This window comes from Ambystoma mexicanum, chromosome 6p (assembly GCF_040938575.1).
Source record: "Ambystoma mexicanum isolate Mex_15411 chromosome 6p, UKY_AmexF1_1, whole genome shotgun sequence".
NCBI classification, from domain to species: domain Eukaryota; kingdom Metazoa; phylum Chordata; class Amphibia; order Caudata; family Ambystomatidae; genus Ambystoma; species Ambystoma mexicanum.
This window is the reverse complement of record NC_090935.1, coordinates 1105302122-1105317886: the sequence shown is the minus strand read 5'-3', so window position 1 is coordinate 1105317886 and position 15765 is coordinate 1105302122. Positions and strand designations below refer to the sequence as shown.

General features: G+C 43.7%; 1 protein-coding gene across 3 annotated transcripts in view; it reads left to right on the top strand.

Moving 5' to 3' along the window:
* DAPK1 (death associated protein kinase 1) overlaps nt 1–15765 on the top strand; it is a 986032-nt gene that overhangs the window by 898119 nt on the left and 72148 nt on the right. For all 3 annotated transcript variants that reach the window (XM_069625713.1, XM_069625714.1, XM_069625715.1), the window contains exon 23: nt 14856–14994. In XM_069625713.1, the coding sequence (XP_069481814.1) occupies nt 14856–14994 (139 nt within the window). The remainder of the gene's footprint in view (nt 1–14855; nt 14995–15765) is intronic.

Here is a 15765-nt window from a genome sequence, read left to right as displayed (position 1 = left end):
AATGCCAAACACCCTACCAGCCACAAATGCCCTCATTACGCGGGTGGCGGTAATGACAGAAAATCCCCTCATGGAGTCCGATAGTACTCCATGAATGGGAATTTACACCATCCCGCTGACACTCGTAATCTGGCGGCAGTGCCACCGGACCGGTAAAGGTAAGTACCAAATACCAGTATCCTGGCGGCTCTACCACCAGGATACTGGCATACTCGAATGAGGCCCATAGTCTTTAATGAACCTTTTTTGGAACATACCCTTTTGTCTGGCCTTAGTATTGATTAATGAAACAGAAGGTGGTGCCAGGAGAAGGAGACTATTCTGAAGAAGGCAGAAAGCTAGAAAAATGAAATCATTATTTCATTTTATTTTGATTTGAATATGTAAAAATCATTAAACATTTTAATCAGTTATGTTATAAAAGCATAAAATATATCACGCATCCATACATTCATTCAATCTATCGACTATTGGTGCCCATAGTGCAGATATTCTTTAATGCACAGGCTTCCCGGTTGGTAAATAGTTTTGACTTGGCAAAATATGTCTTCATCAGGATGGGATGAACATTAACAATTTCTAAAAACAAACAAATAAACATATTGTTAAAAATAACTAAGCTAGCTTGCTGTCTCCCCTCACTCAGTAGTACTCACAATAGTATAGGACCAGGGGGAAATCAATCAAATCTATCTCTCTACCCATCAGGCTCATCTATTAGCCCACCACTTAAGTCCCAATGTTTGCTGCATACCTAAATGCAGCAGAAAACCAAAACAGTTCCTCAACAAATGTCGACAAACTTTCAGCAAACCATCTGGACCCTTTACTAATTTAAGGTCAATGGTATGTAGCACAAAAATCAAAATTCCTTTCATTTAGTGCCATATCTCACACTTTATACTCATCCATGCTCCACATCTGTCGGGACTCAATGTAATAAAATGATTGTCATACCTGCAAACCCTGCTTGGGTTCGCCTTGTAACTTGTACTCCAATGGCCTGGTAACTTGTACCACTGTGGCCTCTGGTGAACAGCAGTGTAGCTCACTCTTCACATGCAGGCTAGTCTAATGAAGATACAGACGTTTACTTTGATATAATAATGAAAGACTACCCACAGAAATCTAACAGAGAAAAGCAGCACAGGATTACAATTAGCAAAAAAGTATATATATATATATATATATAGCTTCGTTCGGGAATGCTAATTCACCCGTGCGAGGAAACTCATACATATCAATGCGTCTCTCATGCGTTCTCATTTAGGTACGTCACGCCGCGGAACCGTTCATAACGGGCGGAAAAGGAGTAATGCACTCTTAGCGAATGGCCGCGTGTGTGCGTTCTGTTCTCGATCTATACGGAACCAAAACAGTAGAAGAATATTAACCCTATGGGGTTACTCGTCTGCAATTAACCCTGTCTCTTTGTGGACGATGTTGAATACAAAAATGCCTTCTCTGGGGTAGGTACAAAGTGTAGCAGAGACTGGATGCTTCCCACCATAAACACAGCCTTGAAAAAAAGTTTGGCTGTTGGAGAAGAGATTGAAAAAGCTGAATTGGCTTTCAAAGCAGATACCACTATCCTTAATATCAAAGAAAAATTAGATATGATCGAAAACCAAGTGACTGATTTTATAAAAATCACCAATGCTAAAAAAATGGAAAAGCTTATTAAGGATGTAAAAATGTTTTTAAAAGACGGCATATCCTTATCTAAAAGCGGACTACCAGGGCCCGATGAATTGGAGAGATCCAGATGATAATACAGCGGGGGCATCAACTAGAAAAAAGGTTACTTTTTCAGATACCTCATCTGATGATAGCGATGGTTATCAAAAAAACAAGAGAGGTAACCAACAAAGCTACAGACAAAGGAACAGAGGGTCCCAAAGAGGAGGGAGAAGAGGGCGACAAAATGTTTTTCCAATATCCACCCTATTTTTACCCCCAAGGGTTTGCACCTCCTAGGCAGATGCAACCGTATCCCCCACTGGAACTCCCTTTTCCGCCCCAACAAATAGGCCCACCCCCATTAGGGAACATAATCGAAACAAGGAGAAGGGCATACAGAAGATAAGCTCCCCTTCTGCTGTCTATAATCTGTCTGAAAAGGTATTGACACCCAAGGAAGTTTCTATACTTGAAAGAGGCTTCTCATTCATACCCATGAAGGATCCAAGCAAAATGGACGTGGAAGTAGAATTGAGAAACTTCTTTCGTAAAATTAGACTCAAGGATTTTTTTGGTAATGTAGAAAAGGACCCCGTGGGCATCAGAGCCCACACTCCATTCACACCTTCATCTAGGTTTACTCCCTCCGTGAATATGATATCCAAAGATACGGTCACATTTGAAAAGGCAGTACTCTGAGATTTTAATGCCATTTATGATAGTAAAAATAAAGGCAAAGACAAAAAATGCTTTAATTTTTCTAAAGAAGACTGGGCAGGCCTTAATAACTTACAATCAGATAAGACCATTGTGATCAAAAAAGTGGATAAGGGAGGAGGAGTGGTTGTGTGGGATGCCATCAAATACGATCTCGAAGTGATGAGACAACTCAACAACCAAGAAGTGTATGTCAAATTGCAGGGAGACCCCTCTCATGGTATTTTGAAAGAAATTGAAAGACTGGGAAAATATGCTTTAGAAAGGGAAATCATTACCTCAAAAGAACTTAGTTTTCTTGTTCCTAGTAACACCAGGACTCCCTTAATTTACATGTTACGCAAAATACATAAAAGTATGACTGCACCGCCTGGTAGACCCATAGTTTCCTAAAGTGGCTCCATTTTGGAACCATTGGGGCAGTACTTGGATTTTTTCTTGAAACCCTTAGCTAAAAACACTCCCACTTATATTTCAGACTCGACGGATGTCATCAGGATGGTTGAATCATTTCCATTCAATAGTGACCAGAATATGCTTATCACCCTGGATGTGTAGTCCTTGTACTCCAACATCCCCCAGGCAGACTCTTTGGGCATTATGAGGACATTTTTACAAACTAGGACAGATACCACTTCCATTCCTCGTGAGTTTCTGGTGGAGTTATTGTGCTTTCAAAAAACGTTTTTTAGGTTCAAGCACATGTATTACATACAAATTAAGGGGACGATAAATAATAATGATTTGATTTTTCTAGCTTTCTGCCCTCCTTCAGAATAGTCTCCTTCTCCTGGCACCACCTTATGTTTCATTGTATGTTCTCACCTCAAGGCGCCAGTGATTGTTGAGGTTCCCACCTTGGGTTTTGTAACTTAGTATTGATTAATGCCAACCTTATGACACGACATTTCCACACATAAGTTTTCTTTTTAAATGTGGGGGTGCCATAGAAATACTGTAGGGCGACAGCTAGTAGATTTTGAATTAATCCTAACCACAGGCATTGCTCTGGGCAACCCTCCAGACCCTCGTTTTTCAGCCTGCTCCAAACCTTTACAGAAGGGAAAGTACCAAATGCTTTGGTCCCTCCCCAAAAGGGACAGTCCAGCCCGAACTGCTAAGTCGCATCCAGTCTGCACAAGCCCACAAACAACCCCAGTCATATTACAGACTAATTGGCCGTAGTCTGCGAGGTGTAGCTTAGGTCACTATGCAAAGCAGGCTTGGGACCCACGTCTGGGCCACTCAAGATGCCACTAATGAAGGGTGACTGCTGACCCTTTTGGCGTCGGACCAAGCTTGATTTGCCTATGGCATTTCTCCTTCTGTAATGGCATGGTAGGCTGAACAATGATGGCTGGGGTTTTGCTGAGAGCAATGCATGGGGTTGAATAATTCAAAACCCTAAAGCCGCTATGTTTCTTTTGTTTAAGTGCCCCTGATTGGTACGGTTATGCTTCGATGTCCTTGCCATGCCCAAAGAACCAAGTTACATCTCGTCGACAATGGTCAAATGATCCAGAAACATTTTTGGGATAGCTTTTGGTTTTGTACAAAGGGGATTTGACCTAGCAATTTGGGGTGGACTGCTCCTCTTGGGGCTACACCAAGGCTGATTTGCATAAAGTCATTCCTCCTATGTGATGGTGTGGCAGTCTGAAAAAACGATGTTCTGCGGGGGTTGCACAGATGAAGGCCAGAGGCTATGATTCATCCAATAGAAAATTTTTTTACAGGGATGTGATCTTTGCATCTGTTTTTTCTATCCACCCTGACAATAGATTGGTTGTGAATTATTTCTATTGTTTGTAAAACACCGCAATAATGTGTGTTATTATGGGGATTAGTTATGAATTCCTCTTCCCCATTGGTTTTTAGCATGTTTTTTGGTGTTTTTTAGTTCTTTGGATGAGTGCCACGGTATGATGAGTTGTGTGCGTATGAATGAACTGGGTATGTTGATTATGAGTGATGAAGTTTTAGCCGATTTTCGGCATATTGTTGCTGCTGTTTTGTTATGTTAAAATGATTAGTGTACAATAATTTTGTGTGATTTATTCACCAGTTTTCAATTTTTGTATCTTCTTTAATAAATTTGGATACATTTTTTCTAAATATACTTTGCTCTGGACATATCTTTTCTGTTTCTTGATGTTATTATAATACTCTGGTCCAGAGGCTAGAGTTACCCTGCTCTTTTCAGTGTTTGTATGATTCATCCAAAACCTTCTAGTCTTCAATTTTCTGTTATGATAGAATTACAGAGCACTATCTGAGAACAGTGAGACGTTTCGGAAAAAAAAGGCTGAATTATCCGATTGCCAATAGTTATCCTGGCATTTGCCTTTAAGTTTGACTGATGGTTGGCATCAATAAATTCCACGAAGAACCCAGACTCCTGTAAAGTAGCCCATAGGAACTCCCAACTCAACCAGTCGCCTTCTCAGTATCCCGGAAATGATTGGGCAGCTAGGAGTTCCTACTGTGTACGGTGGCGACCAACTAATGTGCTCCGTGGCAACACCATGTGCTCAAAGAGAACTAATTTAGGAAATAACGGAACAATGTAATCTGAGAAATAGTTTAGTGGATCCTTATTCTTCGAAAAAATGACTGTCCACCTCTTGCAAAGCCTCTGGAATTGTACCATGTTTTAAGACCTTGAAAAGATGCAGCAATACTCCCAGATACCCGTCACACACGCAGGTATACTTTGACTGGAACACCAACGAATGGGCAAATTCACCAAAGCAGTTTTAAGTTGCTTGTTCATAAACTTCTCAGGGAATTTCTAAAAAATGCTCCTGACTGGTGTAGAAAACTGTACCCACTCAAGGTGCAGATCCGTGCCAGTGCAGTCCTACTGTGCATCTTTTTAGTTATACTTTTGTGGTGTCACGAGCCAAATGAATAACTAGTATAACGGTGTAAACACCATTGCTGAGGGAGTTGCAGTGACAAAAATGCAGAATTTAAAGTATTGAATTAGTGTAATGATTAGGATGCGTCCCATCTGGCCCGACTAGGTTGGCACGCCTCAAAATCAGATTTTGGGTTTCCCTGTGGTAATGGGATAGAATGTGCTGGCGAAATCAGTGTAGAGTTGTGTGGGTGTGTTTGCAGCAGCCAGTCACATTTCCATGTGCGATATGTGGTCTGTTTTGTTACACCATATGAAGGCGCTGATGCCAAGCTTGACTTTTGGAAAAAAGAACTTCTAAAGATGCACAGTGTAATAGAACCGTGAGCATAGGAGAGTACATGGGTAAGTACTTTACTTTATCTTCAACTTGATACAAAATAAGAGGAATTGTTTGGTTTCGAAGAGTTTGTCCACCTCTCACTTGCAGGAACAAAGTTGTAATGTTGCATATTGAACTCATCCTGCAACATACTCTATCCTTTTTTTGTTTAAAACATTTGTTAAGTTACTTTTAAATTATAAGTAATACTCCAGTTTTCTAGTTTTTAACCGATCTTTACTTAGCCACATTTTGTCATATCTGCATTCATCAGTATTTTATACTTTGTAAAGTTTGAATGAGTATTTTTCTACATTTATAACATTAAAAAAAGGCTTTTACACTTGCTTGCGTGTAATGGGAGACACTCGGATCTTTGTTATTGCCCATCACACCAAGATCAATTTTCACTGTCAAAACTGCTGCTCCAGTCATTACTGCTGACCTGAGAAACATCTCGGCAGACTTCAAAGGGGCAACACATTAGTCTGTGAAGTTTGGTTGCACTAAATGTCCTTTAACGTGAGTGACCGCTTGTAGAGCCTAACAAGACAATGTCCTATTTTTTTTTTAACTAATAAATACTGAACACAAAACGAATGGTGTAAGCAATGGTGCCTGTATATGGAGCCCGAGCAATGACACATGACCCTTCTATAGTCTGATTGAGCATCCTCTCGCGCATGTTTTGTTGTGCAGTAAAAACTATGAACAATCGGTTTCAAGTGAAAACGAGGTGGTTGAAAATGAGTATTGGTGGTGATGGAGCGAAAGAAAAAAGTTTCACTCCATATATCGAGAATAGCAAATCAGTGGAGGGACGGCTCCCGTCCATGGTGATCAGTGTATAGTGTAGGCAGTTCACCAGTATCTTAATAATTGTTTTGGGGCGTGCATTTGATTAACACCAGTGCAGTCCAGGAGATGTGGAATGTATATTTCTTGGACATTGATTAACCTTGTGTGTTCCTACAGAGGGCTTATTTTTAATTTGTTCTCTTCAGTATGTGGCTTTCTTGTCACGCACGTACGCACACACACGTGTGTGTGTGTCTCTGTGACGCAAATAGTCATGCGATTATAGTTCTCGCTCAGGGATATCCAGAATCCCATGGACAAATTTTCCTCTCCTAAAGAAAGATTCTCCATCCACGCTCATGACCGATGTGAATCGGCCTACACAGATTGATAGCTGACGTTGCGCGCAATCTACTTCCGAGAGAATACGCTGGTACTGATCTTGTAAAGCTAAAATAATTTGCTGTACTACTAGAACGTGTGCTATTTTCTTATAATACATCGCAGGCTGCAATACCTATGCAGGCACGTTGTGACATTACTACTGACCTGTACTCTAGCGTTAAGGCAGCCGTAAACCATGAAGGCCCTCTAGTGGAGCTGAGGGAGGCCCTTGCTTGGGCCTCAGCGAGGTGTTGAGGGCTATCAACTGCTATCAACTCACAGATGGCATTCGGTCACACATACGGCAATGGGTAATTCATCCTGTATATGCGCTGTTGGCAGTTGTTGCAGAGGGTACACATGATACATATATTTCTTAGATTTCTGTTAGATCGAACATTGTAGACCTTATTGTAACCTTATCGTAACCAAATTTTAATCAACCCAATTTGCATCTGCTCTGTTATTTAGCAAGTCCTACTTACGTCTGCACTCTTGTTTAGTATACCCGATTATCCTGCCCCAGGGCTGCTCTTCGCTACCAACTAAAACAGTTCTGAAATAGTTGATGGTAGGTAGGGTTTTGCCTTTGGCACTTATGTATGCATCTTAATCCTTGGGGGAGACGGGGAGGGGCATACAGTTCTGTGCCCCGCCACCCAAGTTCCAGCCACTTAGGAACATGCATTTTTTGAAACCTACAACACTGGGTTCCTTTGGGATCCCAGAAACTAAAAGGTTCCGCCCTGCTTTTTGAGGTCACCTTGCTGTTTCAATCCTGATCTCGTCTCCACCCATTGATGGTACTTTTCCTCCCACTCTGCTTTACTACAACTCCTTTGCTACTACTCGCCTCCTCCCCCCACTGCTGCTGTCCTCCCCCCACTGCTGCTGTCCTCCCCCCACTGCTGCTGTCCTAACCCCACTGCTGCTGTCCTAACCCCACTGCTGCTGTCCTCCCCCCACTGCTGCTGTTGTCCTCCCCCCACTGCTGCTGTTGTCCTAACCCCACTGCTGCTGTCCTCACCACCCCACTGCTGCTGTTGTCCTCACCCCACTGCTGCTGTTGTCCTCACCCCACTGCTGCTGTTGTCCTCACCCCACTGCTGCTGTTGTCCTCACCCCACCCTCTGCTGCTGTTGTCCTCACCCCACCCTCTGCTGCTGTCGTCCTCACCCCCACTGCTGCTGTCGTTCTCCCCCACACCCCACTGCTGCTGTCGTTCTCCCCCACCCCCCACTGCTGCTGTCGTCGTCGTCCTCCCCACTGCTGCTGTCGTTGCCGCCCTCCTCATCCCACTGCTGCTCAAACATCCTCCTTTCAATCCTTTTCCTCACCCCTTTACCCTCTTGCCACACAGATGCCCACTTGCACCTCAGAACCACTTCCACCCCTAAGCCAATGACCCCCCTGCTCCACAAATATCCTCCACAAGCCAGTGCTCCCTACTTCCTTCTGTCGGTCTCTTGGTCATTCTCCACTTCTAACCACCTGGAAAACCCACACTTCTTGCCCCCTGCTTGAATCCCTTACCCATTGAAGATGGTTACCTTTTCGTGGCCAATCTGGCCTCGTCTTCCCCGCCTGGGGGTGTGTATGTGTGATGGAAATTTTTGAAAAGGGGGCTAAGCCCCAACCAATTTCTTCATCGATCTGTGGCCTGGGAAGGTGAATATTAATTTCCTGGTTTCCGAGCTGGTGGTTTCTCTGTGCGGCTCCTTCTATCTGCAGCAGTCTTGTAGCCACTTGTCTGTCTCTTCTGAGATGTGATATTGGCAATTAAGACACTGGCCACTTTGAGACCAGAGTTAAGGCTGGAGATATAGGGTTGCAAGCTACCTTAGTGGCACATGGTATTGGGTAATTGGGGTCCTCTGTTTTGGCCGTCCACCTCTGGGGTCTCTCCTTACCTATCCCACTCTTATGAGATGTATTCTTGCCTCCTCTTGACTAGGCCAACATATGGGTATGGTCACACACGCTTCTCCAATTACTACACTGGGACCGCGTGCTGTTTATTGCGGGGTACTAATGGCAGGAAGACCCTCTGGGGGGGGGGGGGGGGCTTTACAGACTGCCAGGGACTGTGCTAAAGTCTTGTCTTTGAGGCCTGCAGCTTGGCCTCCGAGCTGTTGTTGCTGCATCCTGTCCATTATTCAGTGAGAGGGCCCAGATTTGGATAATGGCACCTAACCTACTTCCCATTGCCCTCGAGCAGACCATCCAACAGGATAAGCTAGCACTCCAGGCAAGCTGCTTGCGCATACACCCCACTGCCTCTTGACACCTGGTCTGATCGTTTTTTATTCCTTTAAAATAAATGTCTCAATGTGTACTGCCCACCGCTCCTGTACACCAGCTTTCTGTGCCTTCTGACCTCCTGTGCCACCAGCAGTTCTCACTAGAACTAGAAAGGGGACTCCTATTGTGAGCTTTCTGTTTCAGATGACGACCATCCTGTATCGATTATTTCCTTTCCCCATATTATGCTCGTTCTTACGTGTGTTTTCGTGAAAGAAACGACACTAGGGGAATGGTATAACTGTCCAGGTGGTATGGCCCATAGCCTGTGTTAAAGTTCCTAGTTATGCCAGACTATTCTAACTTTGGCTGTGGGCCATTATCACCCAGTACAGCCCACTGATGCATGGATTATTGCTAAATAAAAACATCAAATATAACACCTTTCCTGTGGAATACAACATTGTGGCCTGACGAATATGTATCTGTAGCAGTGCCAGCCACTAGCTTAGGGAGGCCTAAGCCCCTCCCAGTTTCTGGAATTTGAAGGGAGAAGGCATCACTAGTCTGCCATCAGCCTGGGGGGGTATGGGGGTGGGGGGGTCCTACAGCAAAAGCCTGTCGCCTTTTGAGAGCAGTCTTTCATCCACACCCAACAGCAACAAACTCCAGTGCCAGAGGACAAAGCAAGCCCAACAAGTATCAATGCGTTGCCCATGAAAAGTCAAAGACCCAACTGCGCTGGACACCTTTTTGTTCGGCTGACCCCTCTCTTGTGAAACTACATATGCCCTGAATTTGGGTGAACGATTTCTCTAATTGGCCAAAGGGAGGCCAATTCACTCTCCTGGTTTCAGAAGGAGGGTTGACCGCCAATGGGCTAATGGTGCTACTGCAGCCTCCTGTGTGTAGCCGTTGCTGGCGAGCTGCTGCTGGTACAGGTTTCCTTTCCAGGCTGTGTCTCGTAGTCCCCTCCCATCACCTCGGGGCGGTGACTCGTTTGATTCCCAACAGAAGAAACGTATTTACACTGATCCCCGAATCACATGGGTGGTGACCCAACCACGCCCTTAAACGATGTTCTTAGATGCAGCCTATTTGTGGAGTACACATAGGTATGTATCACTTGCAGGAGAGAGTTCTGTCAGAATTTCGATTTTTAAAAATGACATAGGCGTACCGTTGCTGGTGAATGTGCTTTACAATGCACCACAAGACTCTGTCACATGTTTCTCAATAGACCGCGGCCACTATGGATGTCGGTGGCGCTGCAGCATGCAGCCTTCTATGGTCGTCTGCTCGTTTACTAAACAAACGTCCCCTGTATGTGTGAATGATCTGTCCACATGCCGCACGATTCGCATAGGCCTGGATACACACAAGTGCTTGCAGAAGGCTAGACTCCAAACCAGTGTGTGCTTTCCACTCGACTGCTAAACCACTGATGCACAATTTCACAAGATCCTCTGAGATGTAGGCAATCGAATCTTCTTGAGAAAGTTTCCGTAACCGCCTGTGGGCCGGGGAGCTAGTGACCACATATGTGAATTGGCGCATCATCTGCATTGTGGAACATGTGCCAAAGGAATATAAAGGGGGGGGGGAGTTAACCTAAGAAGAGCAAGGACATCAGAGGAAAGTTAGACATTGGAGGCTGAGAAGTAGACCAAGTGAAAAGTAAAAACTGTAACACATTCCGAAACGGGGGAAGGAGGTCAAGTTTACAAATTGTGAGTTGGAGCCTGACAACCTGCCTCTGCAAGCCCTAGAGAGGGGAAAGGTGCAAGGGCTGACTGCCTGGGACTGGAAGAGGCGAAAAGAGTAGGGCGTCGTGGGGCTTAAGCAGAAGGTCCATAGGGCGCTGGAGGGTGACATTAGATGTTAGATTTGGGACTGACAATGGGACATGTGTGAGTGAGCGACAAAGGGAAAGGGCAAAGATGGATTGTTGCAATACCTGTGGAAAATGATTGGTGAAAGTGTAACAATATTAAGGAGACCATTTAACAAAGAATGAGTAATGTAAGGGAGAAGGTTGGAGAGCACAAACCTCTGTCCAGTGGTTTAGCATACCCATGTATTTGGTTTTATCGACTTTCTCTTTAATATGGCATTCTCTCCCATTTCCATGCCATGACCATGGAGTCAGTACGTAATCTCCTGGGATGCTTTTCATTTGAACATTTAAGTGTTTATCCTAAACTTGCATCATTGGCTACAGAAGCAGTTATTCGATCTAGTCTACAAAGACCAAGCGACACGCTGGTGTACTCTGGAGGACGCAGTCAGTGTTTTGCTTGATCCTGAGCGTGTCCTAACTTCAACTTGTTAGGGAAATGCTTGCAGCCCTTTAAGGAAAGAGGGCCTGTGACATGATGCAATGTGTTCCGGTTAAGATGGTGTGAAGGGGCGTCCCATAGAAAGCAATAGGCAAGAAATACTAGGGTTATTGACCTAAGAACTTCGAGGAAATGGTGATATTAAAACTGGATCAGGAAGAATACTTTTACAAATCGTGAGCATTTAGAAACAGCTATTTCTTTAAGAATTCTTTTGGCAAGCAAGTAAACTGATCTATTGTTATGGAACAAGAATGCCTTTGTGCACAGGGAATGCGATGCCTGGAAATCTTGCAGTAGAAATGGGAATGATTGAAAGGGTTGCTGATGAGTGAGGCCACTCTTCAACATCTTAGACTCCCCGGTATAGCCTACACGCATAGCCTACACCAACTATGCTGATGTCACTCAAATTCTGATCCCACTCTCAGGCAATTAAACAGAAGATTCCAATGCTCTCAACAGCATTTACTCTACTATTCAAGCATGGATGACAGCGAATCACCTCTGCCTAAACCACGGCAAGACAGAAATCCTAATTGCCGGCACACCCAGTGCCCGCAAGTCGCTGAACACTCAATACACCTCTTTCCAGATTGACCAATGTGTGATACAGGTATCAACTTCAGTAAAGACACTGAGTCTACCTTGACGCCTCAGTCACCCTATCCAGTCAAGTTAGTGCCATTGCCTCCTCGATAGCCTAGGCAACCAAAGTTTTCAATGCAGCCAGACCCTTCCTCACAAAAAACAATTGTCTCACCATTGCCCGGGCCATCATTGGCTCGAAGTTAGACTAGTTTAATGTCCTTTTTACATGCACCGCTGCAGGAGATATTACAAAATTGCAAGTTATACAAAATAACGCCCTAAGAGTAGCCCTGAATATCCCGAAATGAGAACACATCACCAATGCCAGAAGGGAAGCTCACTGGCTGCCCATCCAGGAACGTATCCGCTTCAAAACATTGTCCATTGCCCACAAGTGCCTCTCCTTACCTCACACAAAGGATCACTAAAGCCCGCTCCATGAGACAAGGACCCCGTACTCGGACAGACTCTTCGTGCCTAAAGTAAGAAGATGCAAAGCTGGAGGCTCCAGCTTCCCCTGGAATGGCCTCTACCCGTCCCGGAGAGATCAGAAATCCTACTGGGTCTTTCGCAAAGCCCTCAATACCCAGCTCTTCGCCTAACTCCCCCACCATTATGTCAGCTATTTTTCTTAAACCTCAACATGTACAATATGACTAGTATGTATGAAATCCCTATGTCTCTATGTAATCAATGTAAACCTTACCTGTGCGCCTTCTCCCTCCACCAATAGCTTATTTATTTAGATTTATATAGCACGCAAAACGGCCCAAAGGCATTGCAGCGCTGTTACATGCGAAGGCTTAGTTACACTTTCACTTTCCGAATGTTACGTACATACATAGTACATTGTGGCAGTGTGTGTAGCACCTTTGTGAGAGTGGGCATGGTTTAATTAAAGAGTCAGGTCTTGACTGCTTTGCAGAAGGCGAAGTGGGACATTTATTTCCTTAACTCAGTATGTCTCCTTGATTTGTACCTGACTTGTACCTGTAACAGCGCCTCAATGCCTCTGGGTTGTTTGTGTACTTTATAAATGAAATAAATAAATGTGAAGGATGCCGATGGTCTAGATGTCCCGTTACCAGCCTTCAAAATATAAATGGCGACCCCTAATTTTTGTTATAGGGGGGCTGATACTCCAAAGGGGTGTTAAACATAGAAAATAGAAATTAGAGTATACATCTACTCCTCCCTCTTCTGTGCAGGTCTAGAGATACCGCTCAAAAAACACTGCAGATGTTGAAATCAATACTGCACTGTGCAACGTACATCCTTCTGATTTAAAATATTTAATAGTTTATTAAATAATTTCTCATGAATGTAACTCCAAAAACATGTACAAAATATATTACAACATAGAAACACTTAACAGTGTGGGGCTAGTAAAGGTGTGTTATCAGTGGGACATGTTTAGATGATGTATACATAGTAGATCTAATATATGCTTCTAGGGAAATTCAATGTTCAATCCTCCTGTGTTCGAATTTGTTTTGCGAACAGATGGAATTTATTGTACACAAGAGGTTCTTCCAAAGCATTCACCTGCGAGTTATGCAATAAGTGGCTCTATTGCCCGCTATGGGATGTTATCTATGAAATGTTGACACGTGTTTCAGCCCTTCTTGAGGTGATCCGCGCATCCAAGCGATTACCTATTTTAGTGCGTAGGGGCCTTCATCAGGACAGAAGTAAAATGTTCTTAGAACTGGTTCAATAGTCTAAACCTTTCACTTATAGATATTTGTAATGAAACAAGACCAAACAGTTAAGAGGAGCGAGGGACGTTCCTGTGGAGGTGTGTGCACTGACTAATATGAAACCCAGCAGGAGGTAACTACTGACCTGGAGATAATTTCAGCACATGGGGAAACGGTTCAGGTTTCCCCATGTGCTGGTCGACAAAAGTTCCAGAATGGCTATTATCCTAAGTTTTTTTAGAGCCTGCTAAAAATACACAACTCTGACTCATTATGTGATCTGGAACATACTGCTAATATACAGTAAAGGCCACTACCCAGATAGTTTATTACTAACCTTAGACCACTGGTTTCAGGTTGAAGGCAGGTGATGTGAATTGAGTTCACTATAAATCCCTTTTGCTTCTGATATTCTTCATATATGCTGTGAAGAAAGAGCATATTCAAATTCACTATGCTTTTACATCCAATTGTTCTATAAGTGCATGAGAGGTTAGGCTATTTGCGGGTGTTTATTCCAACATACAACGGTTATGTATTTATAGATTATTTCAGACATCTCGCTTAGCCGGAGTGTATGATACTGCCCTTAGTCTTGACTTTTGTGACTTGGCATGCAGGTGACCTGCGTTCGCCATGACTGTGCACTGTGTCAAAGCCGGGTGTGATCAGCAGTTGAAGTGTTTTTGTTTTAATGTATTTTGTACTTGTTTTTTGAGTTACATTCATGAGAAATTGTTTAATGAACTATTAAATATTTTAAATTAGAAGGATGTATGTTGCGCAATGCAGTATTGATTCAAACATCGGCAGTGTTTTTTGAGAGGTACCACTAGACCTGCACAGACGAGGGAGGTGTAGCTGTATACTCTAATCTCTATTTTTTCCGTTACCAGCTTCACCAGTTGATCACACTGGAGGGGGGGGGGGGAGCGCAATGTGGGCTTTCCTAGGTACTGCTTGAAGTCCTGCTGGTAATCCATGGGTATGGTTGGAGGAATGCTAAAGGTGTGAGTTTCACATGGCTGGTAGATTGAGGAATGGGCTAACATCTTGGTTGGTTTGTGGTGTGGCAAGAGCAACTGAAGATCCCACGTTAATCGGACTTGCCCTATTAAGCTTTCATTGTCCCCCCACCCCCTTTCTTCTTGTCCTATTTGCAGCGTTTGGTGGAAAACTGAAAAATCCGTTGCGGGTTGTCCTGGTCGCCACTCATGCCGACATAGTAAACCTTCCTCGTCCAGTTGGAGGAGAGTTTGGATATGACAAAGATTTGTCACTTGTGAAAGAAATCCGAAACAGGTAAGTTTAACCATGGAGAATGTTGCTTTGTATATATTTGGGATAAGGGTGAACCTGTGATGTTTCTTATTGTGACTGTGCTTTGAAAATATTTCATTTTTTCAACTTCTGGGCCTATCTAGAAAGGAGCAGTCTGTGGTACTGCAGTCACAATCACAAGTGAGGAGTGACGGACAAGTTCTCAAACCATAGATGCTAAGCCTATTGAGACCCTTCATTTCTCTCTGCCACTCTTGTATAAAAACTCATGCCTATCCCAGCTCCTTGGCCAACCCATCCCTTTCCTCTGTCGAGTGGGGTGAACTGAGATGCCACATGCAGTCCAGGCAATATGTAATTTGCAGTCCCGTTTCAAACCTTAACAAGAGTGTAATTTTAGGGGGGTCAGGGGTGTTTGTTCCCCCCTTAAATTTTGTGGCACAACCTTTTGTGCCACTCATTTGGCAGGGGCCCCTTTCATTTAGATGTTATGCCCCTGTGAGTGATCAGAAATGAGGTGGACACAAAGTTGTAATGTATTTATTGCTATTATTATTAAAATGAAAAGGGATTTGGTTAGTCATATCTGTCCCTATCCTAATAGGAGTGTCACTGCCTATGAAACTAAAGCAAGCTGACTGTGGCCAAAATATATCGGACCCTTCCACTAACATACACAATCAAAAGGTGCAAGGTAAATGTCTGTTTCCAACTCAGCAAAATGTGCACAAATCCAAATGTGTAATTCCAACAAAGCAATCCTTGTGTCCAGCGGTTGATTCAATTCCCCTC